The 25,762-nt window shown below is 30.3% G+C and overlaps 1 protein-coding gene across 1 annotated transcript in view; it reads right to left on the bottom strand.

The window, feature by feature from the left end:
• LOC142324952 (uncharacterized) overlaps positions 1-25,177 on the bottom strand; it is a 36,785-nt gene extending 11,608 nt beyond the window's left edge. Inside the window, exons 1-2 of the mRNA XM_075366112.1 lie at positions 24,879-25,177; positions 4,056-4,253 (exon numbers count right to left, since the gene is read on the bottom strand). Coding sequence (XP_075222227.1) covers positions 4,056-4,253; positions 24,879-24,929 — 249 coding nt within the window. The 5' untranslated portion in view covers positions 24,930-25,177. The remainder of the gene's footprint in view (positions 1-4,055; positions 4,254-24,878) is intronic.
• Between the last annotated feature and the right edge of the window lie 585 nt (positions 25,178-25,762).

The following is a 25,762-nucleotide window of genomic DNA, read 5'->3' as shown; positions in this document are numbered from 1 at the left end:
CGAAATGTGAGTCGACTGATGAGGCTGCAACGCAGACTTACTCTCCAGATAATCGCAGGATACAGAACCATAAGCACAAAGGCGGCATTAATGATGGCAGTGGTTCCTCCGGTGGATTTGCAAGCTAGGATGAGGATTCTCATTGTGAACGGCAGGGACAGGAGGTCATTAGTAGTTGAGCTGTACACGGAGTGGAACGAAAGGTATCAAACGACACCCAAGGGTAGGTGGACATACCAGCTTATTGGAGATGTCAGATGTTGGACAGATAGGAGCCATCGAGGCACAAACTTTGAGCTTACCCAATTCCTTTCTGTCCACAGGTGTTTTCGTGATTACTTACAACGGATGGGTACGAGCATCACCAACCAAAAAAAAAGTATGTTTATTTTTGTTCAAAGGGTTCCCCTTTTAGATTGCGGGGAACAGAACACCGCGGAACATGTGGTGTTTTCCTGCCTAAGATGGTGAGATTTGAGAGTCGGACCGGTGGATCAAGGAATAGTGGACGCGAACAATATAATAAGAGTAATGCTTAGCAGTAAGGACAAGTAGGATAAAGTTTTGACAGTAGTCTCCACCATGATACGTGAAAAGGTGTATGAAGAGAGAATTCGGGTGAATGGATGAACTGAGATATGGAGTCTGAAGACGAATGATCGTCGGGCCAACCTCTGGGGGTTGGCGGCGGGGGCTCCTAGGAGTCGCCGTTCGTAAATCGCCCCCAAAGGGCACCACTGGGTCGTTTTGTATTGGATAGAAGAGAGCCCGGGTCATCACGCGGGGGTTGAGTACATGCCATAGGGACTAGGTCCGGCCTCTGCGTGATTGTAGGGGGAGGCTTTTAGTGGGTGAGATCCTCGCACTGCCGTCAGAGCGAGCCTGACGGCGGCCGGCCGAGCATTTTCCTTCCCCTACGGAAAAGAAAGTATTCTTTGTGAAAAAATCTTTTGAATTGTTCGTAATAGAGTAACAGTTATGTATTATTCGTATGTGATAAATTAAATGGGCCAGAATTAAAAATGAAACTCTGGTCTCATAAGAATAAAATAGGTATTTAGAATAAAATAAAAATAATCAGCTTTAGAAGGTAGAAATTTTGATATTTTATTCAACCCTAAAATAAACTTTTATAAAAATTGTCTCCAAAATTTGTTTACTTTTTCATCTTAATTATATACAGTATATTTGGAATTCTGAAATGTTAATGAATAAAAAACAAAAAAAAACAAGTTAAAAACTATCTATCCACTGTTTTTTGTTTAATGGGAATTATAAATGTTACGTAAATCAATACATTTATCATTAAATACTTGTAATTGATTTATACATTTAAAAAATATAGATAAATTTTTGTTTACGTAAATTAAACTACAGATAAGCCTGCTTTATAAGGCATTTAATTAAATATTTCAAAAAAAATGTCAGAAAACATAATATTTTTCCAGTTTTCTTTGGACCAGTAGCATTAGCCCAAAAGAGCCTTATTTTTACATATGACTGACGTTAAAAGCTGCATTTTAGCTGTCGACGAGCTTTCCATCCAGCTGTAAGAAGCCGTTGTCTAACAATAGTCATGTGTAAATCTGTTCCACTGATTGCTAATTCTTTAAATTAAAGTTAATTAACTATTTTTATGAAATATTTAATTGATTGATATTTCATAATTTTTATGAAATATTTAATTGATGACGTTTATATTTTTGACTTTAAAATAGATTAGAAATTCGAGAAATAGATATCACATTTTTCAGATGACAAGCCTATTTATTCTTTGAATTACTGTCCCAAAGACCTACCTTATTGTAGAATTGTATTTTTAGCGTTGATATACAGAGTTATCATAGATGGATGGGATATGACATAAAATATATAAAAACAAAAATTCTTAAACTTATTTTGTTTTATTTGTTGAATTCTCCATCTCAAATAGTTTTTTTATACAATCAAAATAAATTAGACGCTCTTCATCGCTCGACAAATGGCAAACGATATTCAATTTTTACTCAAAGATAATGAAATATACATTCTTTTACGGTTGTATTTACTTTCTTAATTCTAATAAAAGATTAAAGTCACGTAATTTTTGCGTTTAAATATTGGATTTTTTAGATCCTCTTACTAGATTGTCCAATTAGTTCAATATTTTCTTCTGATACCGATGGACTTTCGGGCAATTTCTATTTGACAACAGATCCTGTTTCTTTGAACTGATCGAAGCAGCGCCTATTTATTTATTTTTTTCAATGTGGTGACTCCGTTTAAATGTATGTTAAAATTCATGTTGAACTTTCATTACTGACTTCAGTTCAACATGTCACAAAACCCACATTGTTTTTTCATGAACAGAAAACAGTAAACAATAAAACAGAACTCAGTAACAATTCAAGGACTGATGAAGTGATTCATATGGCTGTTACATAAACTTTTCGAGTGGAAACTTTCAGTATTAGGAAAATAGTTCTTCAGAATGTTCCTATTGCCTTGATTTTAGCTACTAAACCCAACCATTCTTTTATGATGATACACTATCTAAGAATGGTTAATAAAGATTTGCAACTTTTAAATAACTTTTCAGCAGTTAAACATTTTTTTTTTGTCTTCAGTCATTTGACTGGTTTGATGCAGCTCTCCAAGATTCCCTATCTAGTGCTAGTCGTTTCATTTCAGTATACCCTCTACATCCTACATCCCTAACAATTTGTTTTACATATTCCAAACGTGGCCTGCCTACACAATTTTTTCCTTCTACCTGTCCTTCCAATATTAAAGCGACTATTCCAGGGTGCCTTAGTATGTGTCCTATAAGTCTGTCTCTTCTTTTAACTATATTTTTCCAAATGCTTCTTTCTTCATCTATTTGCCGCAAAACCTCTTCATCTGTCACTTTATCCACCCATCTGATTTTAACATTCTCCTATAGCACCATATTTCAAAAGCTTCTAATCTTTTCTTCTCAGATACTCCGATTGCCTAAGTTTCACTTTCATATAAAGCGACACCACAAACATACACTTTCAAAAAATCTTCTCCTTCTTTTCCTTCCAGTTAAACATAGAAGAATTAAACTAAGTATGTTCCTAACTCAAACCAATTTATTTTATCGGTATTAGAAAATAACCTGGAAGCCCCCATTTTAAATGGAAAATCTTAAATGGAAAGAGTAGACACTTCATCTAAATTAATATTGAAAAGCAGAAATTTGATTTAAAATTATCTTTCTACACTAGTAGTTTTCTCATACTAAAAAATATTTATTTTTGCGGTAGAATTATTTGCTAAATAATTTATTTTTTCTATGTTTAATGGTAAAAATTTATTTAAGGGTTGCCATATTTTAAGAACATTCTGTATTTATCAAAATTAACATTGTTAGTCCATAAAAATTAAAGTGATATTCAGCCGTAAAAGTGAAACTTGTAGTTTCTCACCACATGAATTCTCTGTACATTTTTAACTGTTACTCTCTCAAGAAATAAACTTTGATCAATGCCTTCTATATCTCGTAAACTTTATCGTCGGTAAAAATCTGAGGCAGATATTGCTGGGGCAGATAATCTGCGGCATTATATCCATTCTTTTATTAAAAATACGTTATACCAACTGCCTCTTGTCAGTAGTGAAAAAATATCACAAGTAGGTAATTTATTTAAAAATTTTAAATATTTATATTATTACACGGTAAAATCTTAACAAAATGTTATCTTAAAATTACTATCTTTTTTAAAGTCTTTATAACTATTAAAAAAAATATATATATTTTATTTTGTAATTTGATTTTTTAAAAAAATGCTTCACATGATTCATGCTCACCTTAAAATGTTTCTTTTACTTTTATTAATTTTTTAATATTTCATCCTGATGATGATAGCTTCATAGTTTTTAAACTATGAAACGCGTTATTTTTAAAAAATTACAATTTAATGAAACTATATATTATTTTACTGTACGAGTGTAATTTACTTTTTTTCTTAATTTCAACATCTCTAGTTTGTTCCTTTTTTTTATTTATAAAACTAGGTGACGATCAGATAAATAAAATAACATAAACTTACTTCTACGAGTCCCGGTTGCTCTTGTCTTGCATCTATATATCTTCTTAATACATAGCCGGATAAACTGACGCAACAAGCAAATAAAAGAATAAAATTCGAAAATATAAGAAATATAACAAAATATGAATTCGTAAAATAAGACAGCATAAACCAAAACGATATCAGCATAAGTGACAAAAACGCCACCGGTTTGCATTCCTAAAACAAATAAAAAAGAAATTTTAATTATTATTTTTTTTAACTAATTAGCAATATTTATCATATTATTTATTTATCTATACATTAATAATAGGCTTACATTTACCAATGGATGACAAAAAAAATTTGTATCGTGCAAAAATGCCATACCTGACCGGGATTTGAACGTGGGATCTCCGGGTGAAAGGCCAAGACGCTACCACTCCACCACGGATATCGACGATATTATGTTGGTATATTGACACGGTTTATATAGTAGAATCTACAATTAAACTTGAGAACTATATAGCCTTAAATATACCTACACTGGTGCAGTATTTCGTTTTTAAATGTACGAAATCTCAATAAAGAGACTGATGGTTTTGCCGTACCCCAAAGTTGCATTCCTATGTCCAAATCGGTTATGAGATCACTGTATGCAATTCTGATTTCCTGCATATTAACCAGTACAGTTCCTTAAGTTTGATATCTATACCTGCTTCCTCTTTTTTTACTATGAATATTCCATATTAGATGACGATCTAGATGAATACCTAAATACCGTACACTCTCAGCTCGCGGGATGTAAGCCATCTATCGCGGGATGTAAGGATCTAATTGATTCCTGGACAGACATCCATTCTCATTCAGAAAGACATATGAGTTGACTTCGCTTGAATCCCTTGTATTTTCAATTTTCTCAACCACTCGGCTACAAAGTCTATTGCCGACTTCAACCCAGTTGAGGCTTGAGTTGAATCATCATCGACGGCTATGATTAACGTGTCTTCGGCGAACGTTGCAATAGTGAGTTCGTAACAGGAATCTTCGCAGTGAAGGGTACGCCCCAACACTGAGCCCTGGGAACATCCGAGTAATGCCAGAAAATCAGATAACACCTTCTTATATTCAATCTGGGAAAGGTGACCGTAGAAGTAACTAGGCAATGTCAGGTAGAATAGTTGAGGTAACTCGTTTTTATTTTGTACAGCAAACTAGGTAGAACAAATCTTATTAAATGCTTACTGGACTTCTATAAAGGCAGAAGAACAAATTTTTTCTCCTCTAAGCATTTGGTGATCCTGCGTATCTGTTCAGTGGTAGAATGACCACTGCAGAAATCAAACTGGTGATCAAGAACAATTTGTACCCGCTCTAAAACCAGCCAGAATCTCCGAAGGAATAATAATCTTTCGAATACCTTGGACATAATAGGTAGCAGGCTTATCCTGTTAACAGACACCTCACTAGATGAAGAGAGCTTAATCGTAAGACTCATCGAAATTGGGCTCTCTAAGAAGTTCATAATATCTTCTTCACCGGCGCTATGGATGTTAAGTGGTTGGTAGTCTGATTGCACGTGGCTAACAAACAGGTTGACCTTCTAACTATCTCTTCTAGCCCGTGATCCATCTGATTTCTTAGGTGAAAGGAATTGAGGCACGGTCATTGAAATTTCTTCGTAGTATTCCACAAAGAATAGTCGTTCCTTTTTAAGGTATAAAATTACGAGGTAATTTTTAGATCTCCTCCATGAAGGACTTTAGCAGCACCCATTTTAACCTCCGAACAGCCCAGTTTAAAGACATCATATCTTCTGGTTTTCTGAAACACTGTTATCTGCTACTGAGACGCCTCTTCGTTGAAATGAGATTCATTACCTCCCGTGGTTAGTCCGCTTCACCTTGCCTCTTCTACTTGTGTCCAGGCGTTGAGCAGCAGGCTGTTTCCCGTAATACCGTGGTCAGGTGTTCGGTCGCTTAGTCTATATCACCCAAACATTTCAACGTAATGGGTAGGATTTTATTCTTATTCTTAACCATCATATTTTCTTTAGGTAAATATCACTAATTTTATTTTTTCAAATAAATAATCGACATTACTAACCTTATGTTGAAAATAATCATTTGAAATATCATGGATCGATGCTGAATAGAACCCATTATTTCTAATAAATTATTGAAAAGAAACATAAAGAAATGGAGAAGAACAAAAGTTTAATTCGTAAATAGAAAAATCTCAAAAACCGTTTACAAATAATTATAAATGCAAAATTAGAAGCACAATTAAAGTCGAAACAGTCATTATATTTGAATAGAATTGAATCAGGAAATACAAGTAAAAAAAAACTTTAAAAAAGATAATATAAAAACAATTAGATAAAAAAATAATAAATATTAAAAATTACTAGTAATTAATAAATAAACTACCAATAAATACAAAACGCAGCAAAAAGATTTTTTTGCTTGTGTTTGTATATTAAAAAAAATAATAAAGAAAGAAATAAAACTTTTTTTTAAAGAAATTATAACTTACTACTGAGACGCTCAGTAGCACTTGCTCATTAGTATTACAGTTTTCCCATCCGGTACCAGATAAATAAGAACATGAACATTGAATTCAACTACGACTCGCATTTCGTTTACCGTGCGTCTTGCGTTCGGGCTTCAACCGCGAACTACGGTGTAAGTCTCGAAGCTCGACAGAGCAATCAAATCCAAACTAATATTTTCGTTGCGCAGCGAGTAGCACGAGGACACGCCCTCAGTAAAGCCGGTAGAGAGGAAACATTGACTACAGGCAACCCCCACCCGTGAATCAGCAACGGTCCCGTTCCCAACTATCAAATGAGAGCCAACTGACCCCGACAGGATACTTTCTGAGAGTTTACACAACGCATTCTGTACATAAAAATATTCTTTTAACATAATGACGAATATTAATGAAAAACCTTTTCTATGTTTCTTCAATCTTTTATTTTTTTCCATCTCCTAGTTTTCTTTTAATTTAATTTAGTAAGCATTTGGCACCGCTGGTTTTAATACAATTGTATAAATTAAGTTTCCACTTACCGAAAATTTATAAAGTGTAAATCCTAGTACTTTCGGAACTGTTACTCCTCATATTTAGGGATTTTCTAAAAGATGTTAATTTAAATTCAAATCAATAATCGCCTTTAAATTAAACGTTATGTTCATAATAGTTGGTTGTCAAGAATAAAATTAATTCGTACGTCAATAAGACAGTAACGTCATGTTTGTAATATTTTTGCGACTATTATATTATTATTTCTTTTAATTTCTTCTTTCTTCTTCCCTTTTGAAGCCCTCAAACTGACGGGACTGATCAGGAGTCCTTAGAAAAATGTTCTAATGTCTCTACTCATACTGAGAATCACTATTTCTGCGGTCCCAGCCGGGCAATGGGCATTTCCCTTGTTATATTCTATGTTAATTGGGTTTTAATCCGTCTTTTAGAGCAGTTTAAAATAATAGATTTGCTGACTTAGCAATACTAGTAATTTTATTATATATTAATTTTTTTTTAAATCATATTATTTATTGGTTGATTAATAACGTTTTGGAAAATTTGTCAGAAAATATTTAGTTAAAGAAGATAGTAAAAATAAAATTGTAAATACACGAGTAAGATGAATAATAAAAGAAAAAAAACTTTAGTCACCCCCTTGACCTTTTAAATTGAAATTTTAATGGAATCAATGCTTCATATATAGAAGTAAAATATAAGTTTTGTCAAAATCGATCCAGGAGTTCTGGTAAGGTGATTTAGAGGCCAATACCGAACACACACACATACACACACGTCATTAACATCCGGAAAATTTCCCTTCGGTTTTTGTGTTTTTTGATTCTCTTAAGTGACAAAACGTCAAATCTAGTGAAAACCGTATACCCAAACTGGACCGATTACAATACTCTCCCTTTTAGAGCTATAGGTCTGCTATAGAACTATCTACGCGGGAAGGTAATGGGAGATTCATTTCTGGCATCACCAGCATAATTGAGCATTGTGCGCAAGGACAAAAAAAATTCATACACAACATAATACGTATGTAGATAATTCATTAATATGTTGAAATATTAGCAATACAATCATAAAAAATAATAGTTAATTTGTGAAATCAAAATTTCACATAGCAGAAATAGAATCGATTAAAATAAATGATAAAGATATAATCAGAAATTTGAAATAAAATAAAATAAAAGCATCAATTTTTAATTACTTATTATTAACTACACTTCAGTATATCAATTAATTGATAATATGTATGAGTATGAATGAGTTAACTTGCTCTCATAATAAAAAAAATCGAGTGAGCAACATAATAATAGCAGTAATAGTATGTAAATATACAAAATGACAGAATAACTGTTGAGTTAATATAATCATAAAATCACAAATATTCATCTGATAAATGTTTGTTATATTCTTTAACGAGAGGAAAAAAGAAACGTCTCGATGACTCTTTCAATTTTAAAAAATATTTTTAATACACTTGAACTCGCCATTCATTCACTTGTCATGTGTAGTAGATTGTTTGGGACTAAATTAAAAATTCAGATTATTAAATACAGTCACTGGATTTTAATCATTATTCACATTTAAATTGGTATCTATCGTTTCTGTAAATTATGAATTTTTCTTTGCCCTTGAAAATGATTTAATAATTTGATGATAATTGAAATAATTTGTTTTTGCGTATGAATTAACGATCAGTAAGTAGAATATTTTAAACCGATTCTTTATAAATTCATATTTAGTACAAATTTTAAATTTATGAAGCTACGGCTAAGCTCTGCTAATGCATTAATAACAAATTACAGTGGTTTAATGGATTGACATATCCGTAACTTAATGCGGGAGAAGAGACGGGTGCCTCAAGTCTCAAGGGTCTCGGATGTGCACATTGTATCCGGGGCAGTGCCTGTCTAGAAATTCCCATCAGATAATACGCAGGCGCGTGTGCGTAAACACACATATAGACCAACTTGAGCAACGCTCAAGTATGGGTATATAACACATACATCCACTCCAACGGTCACAGCACGATTAATATGTAGAGTGTCTTAATAAAATATAAATCCCAGTTAATACCTATAAAAAGCAGCGGTCCGCGAAGACAAATACCGTTTATAAAACACACTATGATATGTCAGTTGATTCCGGAGGAAGAAGATAAAACCATTAGAAATAAAATTATCACTTATCACTACGTACTAGAATTTTATTTTTAGTGAATTATTAAATAGAAAGGGTTTTTAGTTTGCTGAAAGGCAGTCAAATTGAAAGTGAAATTTATTTACTTTTTTTGGTGATTTAAGCTTAAAAAAAGCTATGGAAAAAAATAATTGTCAGTTTGGATGGGTTGTTACACTTTCATATATGACTTGATATGCAGGTTTGGATAACGTAAAAGATTGCCTACTATATTATTTAGAAAGTGTATATGCGCAGAAATTCAATCTGGGGAGTCTGAAGTAGTGTTGGAATTACTGTACAGTGGGCGGGGTTTGTGTACCGCGAAAAGCCGTCATTAGTAGAAAGAAGCCAATCGCTGATCCATCAATTCTTCCCCACCCTGAGGGTCAGTTGAACTTTCTAAACTTTAACGAGTAATATCTTAAGACAGATGAAGGTTGGATCTTCACCCGATCACTCGCAATTTCCTACCTTAAACAAAATTTAAACTCGGTAACTATTTATTTTCTTACGATCGGTAAGCTTCCATCAAAATAAGTTTTAATTTAAAATTGTAAAAGCCATTTTAAATATTTGTCTTCTTTTTATTCAAGAATAAAGTTTCTGAATCACTATTATTGAGCAACTAAATTTCCTCCTAACATCTCATTTCTTTGACAAGATATTTTGTTATTTAATAGTTGCTTTCATTTTTATTTTATAAACCCAGACAGAAATACTTTTTACGTGTTTCTTGAGTACTAGCTGATTATTTCTTCCTTGTTTATTAGCATTTTTCGTTTAAATTAATTTTATGTTCTTTTTAATACATTTACACTTTCTAATTGTCTTTGTAACTTCTTATGATGACTATTTATCAATCGAAATGCGCATTTAATTTTATAAATGCATTTATTTGTAAACGGGTTTTTAATTTCTCTATCTACGAATTAATCTCAATAACTATTTAGCATTGGCCTTTCTTTGTATGTAAAATTAAAAATGTCAAACCAAATTTGTTTATATTAATTTTTTTTTAATTCAACTGAGTAATATTGTTTTTTTTATTGTTATTATTATTATTATTCCTTATTCTTAAAACTGATAAAATTCGTTAATGAAATTGTTTTTTTTTAGTAATTATATATTTTGTGAAAGGTGTTTCACAAGAAGCACTGGAATATACTTCGGTTTGTGATATTAATTTATTACCTAAAAGTCTATTATAAAAAAATTACATTATTTTTATTTTAGAACGCAAAATCTTTAATATATTACTGTTACAATAAAAAAAGAGGGAATGATCAGTATGAATTAGGAGCTCAAGGTTACCCAATATGTGCAGTTACCACAAGTATTCATTTTTGTACAACCGACGTGTAAGAACAGGGTTTTCGGATAGATGCATACGTCTACCAAAATATACAAATACGCTAGATGTAGAAAGTCTAAAGGTCCTTCTGTTATTTATACAGTTCCATGTTGAGAGCTTACATCTTACGGCCTCAACATTTACATCTTACATCCGTAAACCGCTAAGAAGAAAGGGATTTAGGATAAAGGCCAAAGGTTTATATGTGAAAGGGACGATTCATATACGCTGAAACTGCGAAACGTGACAAAATAGCCCCATTCGAGTGAATGATTCAAGGCTGCTTTCTGACTAGACATAACGAACCATCCTTCTGTTTTCCTTCGGAACCATCAGGTTGTCTTTATCTAGAGGAGAAAACACGTTATTGATAAAAAAATTTAGCTTCAGAAGCTAAAATGTAGTCTATACTGCAAGAAATTTATCTTTCTTCAGATCTTATCAACTCAACCGAGAACAGTCTTTTTTAGAGAAAAATCCACAACTATCTGAAATATTGTGTAGGTATTTTAATGTCCACCTGAACTCCATGAATGCTTGACGTGCGTAACCATAATGGTTGTAGGCAAACTGATTTAAATCACAAATCTCCCGAGTATGACGGAATTATTCTCAAGAATAAGAAGCACTCCGAGTCGGACTTACTAAGAAAATTGCAAAATGAAACAGATGCTTTCCGTTGCCTTCTTCAGGGAGTCTTATATAATACGTAACCAAAATACAGTAGATATTCAGCCCTAAAAATGGCACCTTCTCTTTTTTCATTACAAGCTGCGTAGTGGTCATCAATAATTTCAGAGAAAGAAAATCTGACCGGTGTTTCTTATACTTCCGGTATTTTCTTTGTTATTACATCAACAAGAAATACTCAGATAATTAATATAAAGCTAAGAATTAATTTTATAGCATAAAGCTATAAAAATCGATCTTTGTGGCGGAGTGGCATAGTCTCAGCCTTTCATTCGGAAGATAACGGGTTCGAATTCCAGTTAGGAACGGAATTTTTGATAGGGAATTGTAGATTCCATATTCGGACTTATAAGCTTTTAGCTTATGTGATGAATTAATCAGTAAAAGTAAATAAATTAACCACATTATATTAACATGAATTGTAGCGTATATTTCACACTAATTTGTTTTGAAACAGGACCTGCGTGAATTATAAATCGTTCAATCAGACACCAAACTGGAGGGGTTGATCAATAATTTAGCTCCTTTAGTAATTTTCGTATAACCACTTTCTTTTCAAATAATGTTTTGTTTTCTGCTTCGTTCACCAAATTTGGTCAGTAATCAAAATAATTTATGGACATTTATTTACCATTAATTTTAGGCATCGTATAAAATTCTAATTTTGATACAGTAACGCATTTTGTTACTTCCTTACGAAGTACGAAGTAAAGGAAGTATTGTGATCGCGAAAAATTTCGGTTTTTCAGATTTCAAAAGAAATATCCATTTTGGTCATTCCTGAATCCATTTTAACTAGTTTCGGTGTGATGTCTGTACGTACGTATGTACGTATGTATCTCGCATAATTCAAAAACGATTGGCCGTAAGATGTTGAAATTTTGGATTTAGGACTGTTGCAACATTTAATTGTGCACCTCCCTTTTGACTGTAATCGCCTGAACTAAAAGTGTCCAAAAAAGCCCAAAATTCAAAAGTAATTTGAATTTTAGACTTTTTCTTAATTGCAATAATAAGCCCTCCTTGAGAACTTTTCAACAAAATATCATAAGTCGTACTTATTTTCATGGTTCCAGAGTTGTAGCCAAATAAAAGCTTAATTAATGAAATATTTGGATCTTAGAGGAAGGCACATCGGTTCGAATCAGACTTCATCTTTTCTTTTTTTTTTTCCACTATTTTTTTAATTCAAATATATTGATTTATTAATAATTATTAACTTCTCATTCTACAAAAAAATTTACGATGAATAATAAATAATTCAATAAAAAAAAAAAAATATGAAAAATATCAGAAGCTTTAATGAAATAAAATTTTATGTACTTTTCATTTAAAAAAAAAAATGTGTATATGTAATTTAATAGGCGTACAAGGAAGTCATGTGTTGTCCACGTCAGATTTTTTATAAATTGAAACCTGTGACTTCTGAAACAAGAGGAACTTCTAGCCAAGAGGAATAATCTTCAATAATGCAATAAACTTACGGGAGCTATTTTCGATATGGAATTGCGACTAAGGAGAATTTTTCATCTATAAGTATGTAAGATGATTTCTTAATTATGTGAACCAAAATTCTGTGTCCGATTACTGAAAATAACTTGTAATCTAAGTATAAAAGGAATAATCAGGCTCAAAGGGAAAAAAATATATATATAAAGTGTTGATTACATTTGCTTTAAAAAATATTTTTTCGATCAAGGAATTTTAATTGACAATGAGCATGCTAAGATAAATTAAAAATAAAACTTTTAATATTGGAACCATGTTTCCAACAGTTTTTTAACTGTTATATGGAATTATATATATACTGTTCCACTAAAATTGCTGACAATAACATTTAGTTTTAAAAGTAAAATAACCTAGGTACTTATAAAACCAAATTAAAAACGAATTATTTTATAAGGACAGTATTGGTAATAAATGCACTTCACCATATATTTGATAAAGTCTGTTTATCGAAAATACCGCAACGATTTTTACAAAATCCTTTAATCTTCCTATAAAATCCGACTCTTTAGGTGGTATAAAGAAAAATATTTTTTATTATAAATATTAAAATCAATTACACTGGTCAACACAATTTTTGAAATTGGAAAGAAAATGGGTGTTTTATGTAGTATTTTTCATGTTGCATCAGAATATGTATTTCATGATAATCAACTACGTCATGTTTTCAAGTTATCATCACCTAAATTATGTATTGTATTATAATTTTAGTATATATTATAAAAGACAAACAAATTTGTTAATATTGTTTTACTAAATATGTTTATTTATGATGATTTCCCATATAACTAATATTGTTAATCTAATTGCATACTACTGAAAAAATACGTTAACTTTTGTATGGATGGCTTAATATTTTTCTAACCTGATACTGATTGGTTGGTGTTTGTTATTGAGGTTAGATATTAATATATACACTAATAAAAAAAAAAACTAAAAGCAGAATTGCAGAATACATATAAGTTTTTCTCTGTACCGGTAATTCATGATAGAATGAAGGAAATATAAAAAATAAATCATTTACTTAAAAAGCTATTTTTTTTTAAACCTCCGGGACCACCATTTGCTACAGAGGATGAGATGAATGACAATTTTTGTAGCGTGTGAAGATGCCATGCCTGACCGGGATTCGAACACGGGACCTCCGGATTTTAAAGCTACTAAATGTGATGAATACTTATGAAGAACCGCAGGAATGATGTTATTATTAGATTTTTTTTTTATCTACAGGGTACCTTTACAAAGTTTTTTTTCTCGATATTGTCAACTTAGTAGTAGTCTACTACTGATCAAAATTACTTAGACTAGCTAAAAAAAAGTAATTTCACTCCAGAACACCAAAATTTTTAGAATTAAGATTATAATTTTAAGAATATTCCATTTATTGAGACTCATCCACTTATTTTATCAACTTTACATATAAAACTGTGATTAATGAAAAATTGTTTGAAAACATTAGATGAAGATGGGGAAGGCTTTAACATTTAACAACGTTAGTGGCATCAATGCTTTATATACAGTAAGACAGAAATCATCATACAAAATTTCATTAAAATCAGTCCATACAGTATGAAAATATCAAGCAAAAAAATTCAAAATACATAGGATGTACGTATGTACATACATTCTTCTGGAATTTATAAATGCTAAAATTGTGTTTTTAACACCGACGGGAAAAATTTGATCCGATTAGTACGCTTTCCCTTATATAGTATACTGTTTAATAAAATTGTATAATATACAGCCGGAGAAGTAAAAATATTTACAATTTATTTTGCTGTTCGTTTTTTTTTTTTTAACCCACCGAGTTGGTTTAGTGTGAACGAGTGTTCCCAAATCAACTGATTTGGAAGTCGAGAGTTCCAGCGTTCAAGTCCTAGTAAAGTCAGCTATTTTTACACGGATTTGAATACTAGATCGTGGATACCAGTGTTCTTTGGTGGTTGAGTATTGAATTAACCACACATCTCAGGTATGGTCGAACTGAGACTGTACAAGTTTGCACTTCATTTACACATATACATATTAATCTCATTCATCCTCTGAAGTAATACCTGAACGGTAATTCCTGGAGACTAAACAAGAAAAGAAAGATCTTTTATTTCTTGTGGTAACATATTATATAAATTGGAAACTTCCTACAACATAAATTATTATGTTTAGAAACTACAAGTAGATCTTTATATCTGGTTTGATGAAATATTTTTTTAATTTTAAATTCTTTTTTCATGTGGAACGTGCATATCCGTATTAACTGATAAAAACCTACAGGCGATAGCGTTGATACAGCATTAAAATAGTTTCTCCTTCTTATCATCCAACGATCTTTACTCAGAATTATTTTAATTACTTTATTTTAAGCATTTAAAATTTTTTTTTCAGTTAAATAATTCGTTGTTAAACCCCATACTTCAACTCCATACCCAATTAATGATTCAAATATTGATTTATGTAACCAAATCATTATTTTTGTTCCATTGGGATAATACAATTTGTTAGTAATTATATGAAGTTTTTTTAGTAGATTTGGTATATGATTTTTATATTTTAATTTACTACCTAAAGTAATTCTAAATATTTGAATTACTGTACATTTTGCAAAATTTTACAATCACATTCGTCTTTATTCATAGTACAATTACAACCATGAGCTTTGATAATTGGAAGCCTGTTAGTAAGCTTGTGACTGGTTCTGAAGAGAACTACAAACGTTCTATCTTTGTTTTTGGAAAGTTGCCCTTTCAAGAATCGATTTCATAAAAGAATTAAATATTCCCTGAAGACGCGATTCAGCTGTTTCAAACAACTTATGAGCAGCCAAGATTACTATATCATCCGCACTAATGAATACTACATAGTTTTATTTTTCAGAGATTTTATCTACGTATAGTATAGAAAGATAACAAATTAGAACAAAAGAGAATATAAAAATAACACACATCTATAAAACAATTTATTAGACATTTCTAAAGCTAATTAAAAATTAACGTTACTCAAATATTTATTTAAACTGACATTTAAGTTTAGTAGCAATCGTTCAAGAGGGCAGGAAAATACGGACACTATGGGTCCTGTATATTCAAATTTTATTCAGATAAAAGGTAAAGTTTTCCAAATCATTGTATTCCCTTAGCTAGTACTGGAGTGGGGGACTAATAAGTTTACTTTCGTAAGTTATCGTTTTACTTATTATCAGATTACTTATTATCGTTTATTTTTATCAGATTTTTTATTATGACTTCTGATTATGAGTCTTAATTTTGGTTATGATTGTTCAAGACGGTGCGGTTACGAAAATTTAGTACAGTAGGGTGTAGTTACTCAAAGAGAAGATTTTTTTAATGCAATTATTTACTTACATATATAAATGTAATTGAGTGTATATAATTTATCATATTAGTAGATCGTAGATACTGGTGTTGTTTGGTGGTTGGAGTTAAATTAATCATACATCTCAGGAATGGTCGACCTGAGAGTGTATAGGACTGACTTCATTTACATTCATACATATCAGTTTATTCATTTACTAATAAGAAAGTAGTTAAGAAAGCAATTAACTATTTTTTTTTTATTGCTACACGTATAATTATAATTATTACATATTATAACTAGTATTTATTTTGTCTGATTATAATAAAAATATTATTTTTTATAATAATATATTTATTTTGCATATGAATTTAATGAAAATAAGAAAGAAATTTTTGGTTTTTAAATTTCATCAAAATAAAAACCCGAATGTTGGTTTGTAAAATGTTCATAGCCACACATAAATAGTACGTTAGTAACTCAGAACCAACTCTGAAATTAAATTTTCTACAAAATATACGATTAGGTTGTATTATATAAAGTTACGAAAATTCAGTATGAAACTAATTTTTTTTGGTTCTGAAACTAAACTTATAAACGGACTTTACTACTGGTGTTCTTTATCGATATAATTTTTATAAATTAAATAAACCATCTTTGAACTGATTTGTGCAACATATTTAGTATTATAATATTTGTTACTAAAATTAATTTTATAAAAAATACGTTTGTTGTCCGTGTAAATAGACTTTTACGCCTACCGTTTGCAACATATTCAATTCGTATACCTATCATAAAATAAGAAAGTCAACCATCAGACTTTTGTTCGAATAATGATAATTAACGTAAGATGGTGATTATTATTTTCTATTTAGAAAAATATAGATTTACTTAATCTTTGTTAAAAACATTTTGAAATTTATAGTGATAGTTGTTTGTTATCAATTTTTTTCTAACCTCGGTTTCGAACCCGCAACTTTTGGATGGTAATTCCATAACTTAACCTCTGTACTTGTTCAGAATATTAAAACAACATAAATGGTATATGTAATTTACCATTTATGTGACGGTTAAAAAGTCAGTTTCTTCATTTACAGTTTCTTCTTTATTTTTATACAGATTTGAATAGTAGATCGTGGATACCGGTGTTCTTTGGTGGTTGGGGTTAAATTAACCATACATCTCAAGAATGGTTGACCTGAGAGTGTACAGGACTAGACTTTAATTTCATTCATACACATTATTCTCATACATCCTCTGAAGTATACATTACGGTGGTTCCAGAGGCTAAACAGAAAAATAAAAAAGTAACATTTGAAAATAATACAATATCTTGAAGATTACATAGAACGAGAAATATTATTTTTTTTATTTAACCGAGTATTTGTTAATTATGGCGAAAACACAATTTAACTTAATTTTAACCATATTAAATTAAATAGATTAATTTTTATTTTTGAACGTTGCAAGTAAAAAATAAGTTAATCTTTTATTTTAAACGGTACATAATAATTCATTACACAGATCAAATTAGGAATTCGTAATTGTGGTATTTAACGGTAAAAAAATTAAACTGCTCCAATATTTAATGGGAATAATAATACATTTAACATTTCAACATTTAACTTGAGTAATTTTACATTTAAAATACAGATTTCTTTGTAATAATTCTGTGTAATATAATATTGAATATTAATATAATATAATAATGTATATTATTACAATGTGTATGTAATAATATATATTACATACACATTGTTACAAAATAATTATTAATAAAGTTCAGATTCATTACTTAAAATATAGAAATAACAATAAAAAATCACAATTCAAAAGATGTTATTGAAAATTATTTGAGTACATACTTATGATAACATTAAATGAAGATGCAGAAAATTCAGGGGGTTTTATAAAATTCAGGATTAATATTATTCGAAAATTCAGAATAATACGGGTTCTGCCAAAAAAATAATTATGTCAGTAAAAAAAAAGCTGACAACACAGTTGTAGGAATTTTCCGTCACGCGGATTTTTTTCTGAATTTAAAATATTAATAATTCTATTTAAGTATAATATTTTTTGTTTATTTAATTAAATTATTCTAACCAAAGCGCGCGCGCATACCGTATTTCATTCGCGCTGGTGTGGCGGTTCTAGTGCCTACTTTAAATAATATTTTACACTTTAAATATTATTCATTTATTTAATTCTACCGGTCACTTGTGACGTCACAACATAGCAGACAACTACAGCAGCTATACGTCAGTGCTACACTAGCGCTCCTTCACTAGTGCTCTTAGAGGGGGTACTAATGACACACTATATTCACTTAGCCACTATTTTATTTACAGCATTTTTTGGGGTGGAGGTGTGATTTTGCAAAACTTTTTTTGGAAATATTATATTTTAATTGTTAATAAATGTCTCTAAGAAAAATAAGACCTTAATCAGGTGAAATCTCGAGATACTGAGGGTGACCTTGCTATAAAGCTTCACCTCCTTGACCTTTTAAGTTGAAAAATTAATGGCTTTATATGACCATTATATGGCCTTTATATGATACATAGAAATAATATGACCAATTTTGGTCAAACTCGGTCGAGTAGTTCTGGAGATATAAGGTGATTTAGGGTGTGACACCGAACACACACACACACACACACACACGTGCATACAAACATCCGAAAAATTTGCATTCGGTTTTTGGGTTCCTTAGGTGTCAATACGTAAAGATCTGGTGAAAACCGTATATGGCCAAACTGGACCGATTACAATACTTTCCTTTCTAAAGCTATAGTTATGGTATAGTGCTAGACAGGAAAGTAAAATAATATATAATAATAAAATAAGTAATAAACATAACCTTCTAAGTTTAACGATATTATTTTAATTCACAAGAAATTTATAAATGTTTCATCAACAATTATGATAATCACGCCTCATAAAATCACGTGACCGTATTACTTTCCTCATAAATACAATGATATAACAAAAATGAAAATAATCTGACCACTCTAAAGTTGTAATTGACAGATAAAAGCATTGTTTATATTTCATATAATGCCGGATAATTAATCAATTCAGATATGAAAGTGTGCACTACAAAAATGTCATACAATAATATTTTTTATATCAAACATTATAGCCTAGTTATAATTTACGTTATTGTTATTGTGATTAATCATCTTATTGTCATAAAATCAATCTGAATTAATAGAATGGGTATTAAAATATCATTAATAGAATTGTTTTTATCGGCAAAAAAAAAATCAAAAGGATGATCAATAAACTTAACTTTCATAAAAATTATGCAAGATGAGCCCCTAAATAATCCTATATTGCATTAACGAATGCAATGAATATCCTTTAATAAAATTTGGCCTTCATTAATAATAAAAGCGAAGCTCTATTAGATATAATTACCACTGGTAACAAAAAATGGAGGAACATTTCGAGCCAGAGAATAAACGGTAGCGTATAAAACAGAAATCTTCATTCGTCTTTTTCAAGAAAAATATTAAAAGTAAGTCAACATAAAAATTGATGTTAATACTTTTTTTGGGATTCAGGAATATTATCAAGGAAAGAGTGCAATAGTAAATAAAGCTTGTTACAATGATATTATTATTGGTAAATTGAAGCGTGTAATTTGAAGCAAACTGTGGAAAGGCATCGTTTTTTTGCATTACGATCTGGTCCACATACTTTTATCTACACAGATATCTATCAGAAAATAAAGTTTGTGGTATCGGCTCACCCTCTGTATAGTCTTGATTCGCTATTTCCGTACATTCAAAGAGATATTAAGAAGCCGTCGGTTCACCTCCGACCAGGAGTTAAAGCATATATTTATTGTTCAACCAAAACCATATTTGTTTGAGGATATAAATAAACTTATGAAACGATGGAAGTATTAGCGATCACGTTGAGAAATTATAGTTATAAAACATAAATATAACATATACATTTTATTATATTATAATATTATAAAATATAATATAAATGTGGTACGTTTTACCATTTAAACTATTATTTTCTTCAGAAATGTTATCCTCGTCAGACAACGCTGAGCGAGGTCTTTTTACAAGACTAACATTGGTGATTTTTTCAAGTGGACCATCAACCAACTTATGATTTTTTGAGTACAGGAAAAATTTTGTCCCACGAGTACCGGGGAAATACAGGACCACTTCTGCAGTTCCCTTGGGTACAGAGACTTGAGATTATAAATTATAAATGCTATAAACTACATTATATTATATAATAATATAATATAAAATGTAATATATATTATAACAGTTTTTTATAACATAAAAATTGGGTCAAAATATTGTTCTCCTACAAAACATGAAGTAAATTTTTGAAGACATAAGTTAAAAATAAATGTTTTTTTTCTCATATTTATTTTTGGAATGATTTTTCAATATATATAATATTCCATAACTAAAACGCTCTATAAAATATGTAATAAATTTGAAATTAAAACTACTTTTTCTAACTCATAATTAGAAACATTATTTAATAAAACTCGATGAAATAATTTTTTCTTATATCTCAACGTTTTTTCTTTTATATAAACGTTAAAAGACGATAAATTAATTATAACAGACGTTAACTTGTAATTATCTTTTAATTGTGTCAATAAAACGCAAGGTTAAGAATTTTCTTTTTAAGCTCAAAAAGATAATGCAATTTTTTGATAAGAATTCAGTTACTTTTAATTGCACTTTGAACATAATTTTATGTATGAATATCAATAATTTAAACTATCTTTATAATTCAGATTATTTTATTAAGAACAAAAATATTAATTGACGCTAGTTTTATGATAAAAATTTTTTATTGAAAGTAGATTCGTGTAGATCAATGATAAAATATATTTCACCAGTTGTTAATCTTTTTCAATAAGATGATAAAATTTACTTATTATTTTAAATTTAGTTATCATCGACAGCAATTGCTGTCGATGATAACCCAGAGCATTGCCGTATTGTCGGCAAAGGATACAACAGTGGTATTGTCTGGTACCGGTAGGTCCGTAGTGAAGATGGAGTGAAGGATAGGCCCTAACACTGGCTTGAGCAAAACCCGAGGAAGAATGAAAAAATTAAGATTACATTTTATTTAAAAACACCAAAATTAAGAGCACAGAAACATTTAAACGCAAACACTGAGAACACTTACAGGGTATAAGGGGCTCTGCTGTTAAAAAGAAACAATGAATAAAACACAAAACAAAATAAAAAAAAAATGTCTTAACTACACCAACATTATTAATATCCATCGAATCCATATTTAGATAGTCCATATCCATAGAATTCTTTTCTTTCCCTTTATTTTAAGCACCCCCGGGACAACTGAAACCGCGTCCCAGGATGCCGTGGCATTTGACTGCCCCACCTGTGTCACGTAGGACTTAACCCTATCGGTTTCCCCCCGCAACATAGGAACAATTCGACCATGTTCAGGACCTGTTCAGGACCTGTTCAGGATGGCCAAAGAACCCCTCGGCGGGGAGGCTGCCCTTCCCGGTCCCGATCTACCTGGATCCAGGCATGTCTTGCGCATACCTTTGCTCCACGCCCTCAGTCCGAATATGTTATTCGCGTGTGACCGTTTCTATGTCTGGTCACCGCTACCTGTTCTCGGCGAGTCAGCTTCACGTCGCTCTTCCATTTATATGGAGAAGTTTTAAGTACGTTTAGTTTGATATTTAATCTTCTCCAATCATTACTCCACCTGTTTCTTATTGAATTAGTTTCGTATTGTGTTATTATTATTATTATTATTATTATTAATTTATTTGATATTATATGTAAACAATTTCTATACAGAAATAATTTTAAACATTAAAAAATGTATTAAATTTGTAAGTGGTATTAAAAAAGATTATTGTAGTTGTAAATCTAGAATACGTTGACTACTATAGTAACGCGTCAAAGCAAGCAGTTGTATCGGTGCCATGCTGTTTGGTAATGCGATTGTGCGTTGTTAATGACCGTGTAAATGAAGTAATTTCTCCATGTCTCTCGATTTAGTTCTAATTTCTGGCTAAATTATACAGTGTTGTCGGTTACAGGATGATGAAGCATTGTTTAGTAAAATAAAATGTTTTTACTGTTGGTAGAAATATACAAGGCAATCTGTTTTTCTTTTTTTCTCAGATAGGTTTAAAATACGTACTACAGTAATTCTAAAATATTATTGATTCTTTTTTTTAATAAATCTTAAGTTTATTTTATTTGTTAATGGTAATGCTGCTTTATTTCATATAATGTTTAATGTTTGGGGTTGAACAGTGGGTGAACTTAGCGATATTTTTAACTTACTTCATAAAAATGAAGAGAGACTTTCAGTCTTCTATTTCATTCTTTACAAATAAATTGGTCTCAATAATTCTGGTTCCTTTTTTGCGAATAAAGTTGGTCTAATTGCAAATTTTTTCCTCATTTCTACTTTCTTAAATCTGCATTGTTTTTGCTTTGAAGATGTTCCTTTTTTAAGCAAAATGGATTGTTATAGCATAATCAAATATAGCCACCTGTCTTTTTAATATTTCAAGTAATGCACGTGGTATTGAAAAGAATATTATGTACATCAGTTTTTTCCGGTAACATTCAATAACATGGATTCTTTTAATAGCATTCAGTTATGTTGGCTGCACAATTGTTTTGATACTACTCTAACCGGAATGATGAGTTTCAATATGCCCTTTCTATTTGCATTCTAATTGGAGAATTTTCAAGAGAATTGAAGAATGATTAGAATTAACCTTGAGCTCTCCTGAAAAACAAAGGAGTAGATGTACACGTGAAAAAAAACACCGATAAAGTTGAGGAGCTAGGAAATCCCGAATTGCCTGCTTGTCATCATTCGGTTTTATTCAGCTTGTCGAAAACCAGTATTCGAAAGTTTCATCGTAACATTTACTGAATCGTTCGTTGTAATTTTACCTTTTAACCTATTTAAGCTTTTCATCAATTTACGGAATTCTGTTTAAGTTGACGAATTTTGTTTTTAAATTAAAACTAATCACTTTATCTATATAAATAAAAATATAATTGTCGTTCAAAATATTAAATCTCCGAAAGTTCTTCATCGATTGTTCTGAAATTTTGACACAACGTTGCATTCGAATACGCGCGTGTTTTTATGTACCTACTATTTATATGCCTAAGATGTCACACCTGTGACAGGTAAAAAAATGCTTTTTTTAAAACAGCGCTAACTGATGGACGTAAAAGCAACACACGCAATACTAAATATTTTACTATTCCATTTCGGTGTTTCCGATTTATGTGAACACTATAGATTAAAAAACTACTGGACCGATCTACGCGAGGGTAAAAAGGGGAGAAAGAGAAAAATCGGAAAAGGAAAAATCGAAAAAGGTAAGAGGAAAGGAGGGGAAAATATAAATAAAACGGGGAAAAGGAAATGGAAACGGGAGAGGAGAAAAAATAAAAGGGGAAAAGGAAAGTAAGGGAAAGAGAAATGGGGGAAGGGAAAAGAAGAGGAAAGAAAAAGGGAACATGGGTAAAGGGAAAGGGAATATGGTAAAAATGAAAATGGGAAAGGGGAAAAATTAAAAGGGGGAAAGACAAAGAGAGAAAGGTTGAAAGGGAAAGGTTAAATTTTGTGAAGTTTCGAAATGTTCATTTTGTTAATGTTTTATCAAACTTTCAATTGTGTTCATTTAATCTATATATATACTCAAATCTGTTAATAGCGAAGCATTGCCGCGTCCGCTAGTTTCTGAATAAAACTATTATTCATTTGAATGCTATTTACACTTTTTAAACTTTCTTTTCTGTTCTTAATTTTGATTGGTTTCGGAAAAGATATACAGTGAAAAAATTCTGCTTATTTTAAGTATATATTACATACAAATTTAATTATATTTAATTGTAATTGTCGTTGGCCAATATTGCCGGCTGAAAAGCAAATGTGTAAAAAATAATCAAAATTTGTAAAGTGAATAGGCGAAGATGTGCAGTAGTTATACCTAAAGTATCTGAAGTAATGTTGTCAGTTCTAATAGTACAATGGAGGGGAGGGTTTGCCGCGATTGGTCGTAGCAGCTAGCAATCAGCCTGTCTTTGGTCTAGCAATCCACCCCCCCCCCATCTTTTTTTTAAGAACTGAACTTTCTGTACTTTGACTAGGAACACCTTGTGTTTTTAAATAAAAATCCCTAGAATTTTTTGCATATTTGTTTAACGTTATTTAAATTTTTAAGAATAAACGTCTTTAAAATTGTTTTATTATACATTCATTTTATTTATTATCTTTCTAAGTTAAATCACAATTATTTTATAAAATAACTGTTTTATTTGTATTAATTTTCACTAAACCGTTCCTCTTTTTTATTTATAATTTTCTACTTCGTAATGCAGTTTTTATTAAAACTTTTCAACAGTTTCCCTTAAACCTTCCATACAAATACTGAAGCATTATCTTTCTTCTTTCCGTGAAATAGCAAATATACGATTTCTTAAGTATTCATTTTAACGTATAATTAAATTATATTATGGACTGAACATAAAATGTTTATTACATTTTGAAAGCTGATAAAAATGTATGTTTAAATTAAATAAAAATTAAGCGCAAAGTTTTATTTGCTCGATAAACAGATTTACTTGTTACCCTTATAAAAATTAAAACGCACGCACGCACGCACACACACACACACACACACACACACACACACACACACACACACACACACACTTACACAAATATAGAGGCACGCGCGTAAATTATTTTTATTATTCTTTAAAATACTTTACCATATTAATGCTTTCTGATGATGATTCTTCAACACATCTTGTTCGCCTCATTAAAAATGTTTTTTGTGACCGGACTGTAGTGAAAGAAATAAATGAAGAATAAAAAATTACATGATACTAAATAAAGAAAAAGAATGGAAAACCAACGCACAACCACTGTTCACATAACCTCTGTATAACACAGCTGTTAGTAAGAAAAAGAAATTTAACAAACTTATGTTTTATAAATATTAATTTATAAAAATTGAAGAGACAATTTTTTAACAGATTATTACGACATTTAAAAGATATTGAACTATATAATAAACGAGTCTCCAGTAATCTATTGTACTCCTACAATACAGGTGTGACTAAAGATAATATAAATAGATAAAAAGTACTTAAAACAAGCTTTTATTTTTTGATAAAACAATATAGTAAGTCGTATTTTGAATTAGATTAAAATATTTATTTTATGAAATAGATAAAATGAAACAGAATATTTCATATTTTATAAAATTAAATAATAATAATAATAATTTATTAATTAATTATAATTGACATAAATCTGATACTTATTAATTTATTTTATTCAGAATTATTATTAAAATCAATTATTATTAAACTGTTAGAATAAAAAAAATAAGAATTGTTACATTCTTGTTTGTTAATATTGTTAAATAAGAATTAAAGTTAAACATAAATAAATAACTTTACTTTATCATAATAATATCAAATAATGGCCTACAAAACAAAAATGGATAGAAATTATTGCCTGAAAATGTAAATACGAAATGAAAGGATACATTACTGTTGGACGTAATTCAAAAAAAGAAATTCTGAATGTTTGGAAACATTTATGTTTTTTAAACATAATGTGTACGTTAAGTGTAGAGAGAAAATAT

This window comes from Lycorma delicatula, chromosome 5 (assembly GCF_047948215.1).
Source record: "Lycorma delicatula isolate Av1 chromosome 5, ASM4794821v1, whole genome shotgun sequence".
NCBI lineage: Eukaryota > Metazoa > Arthropoda > Insecta > Hemiptera > Fulgoridae > Lycorma > Lycorma delicatula.
The sequence above is the reverse complement of the archived record's forward strand: the minus strand, read 5'-3'. Positions and strand labels throughout refer to the sequence as shown.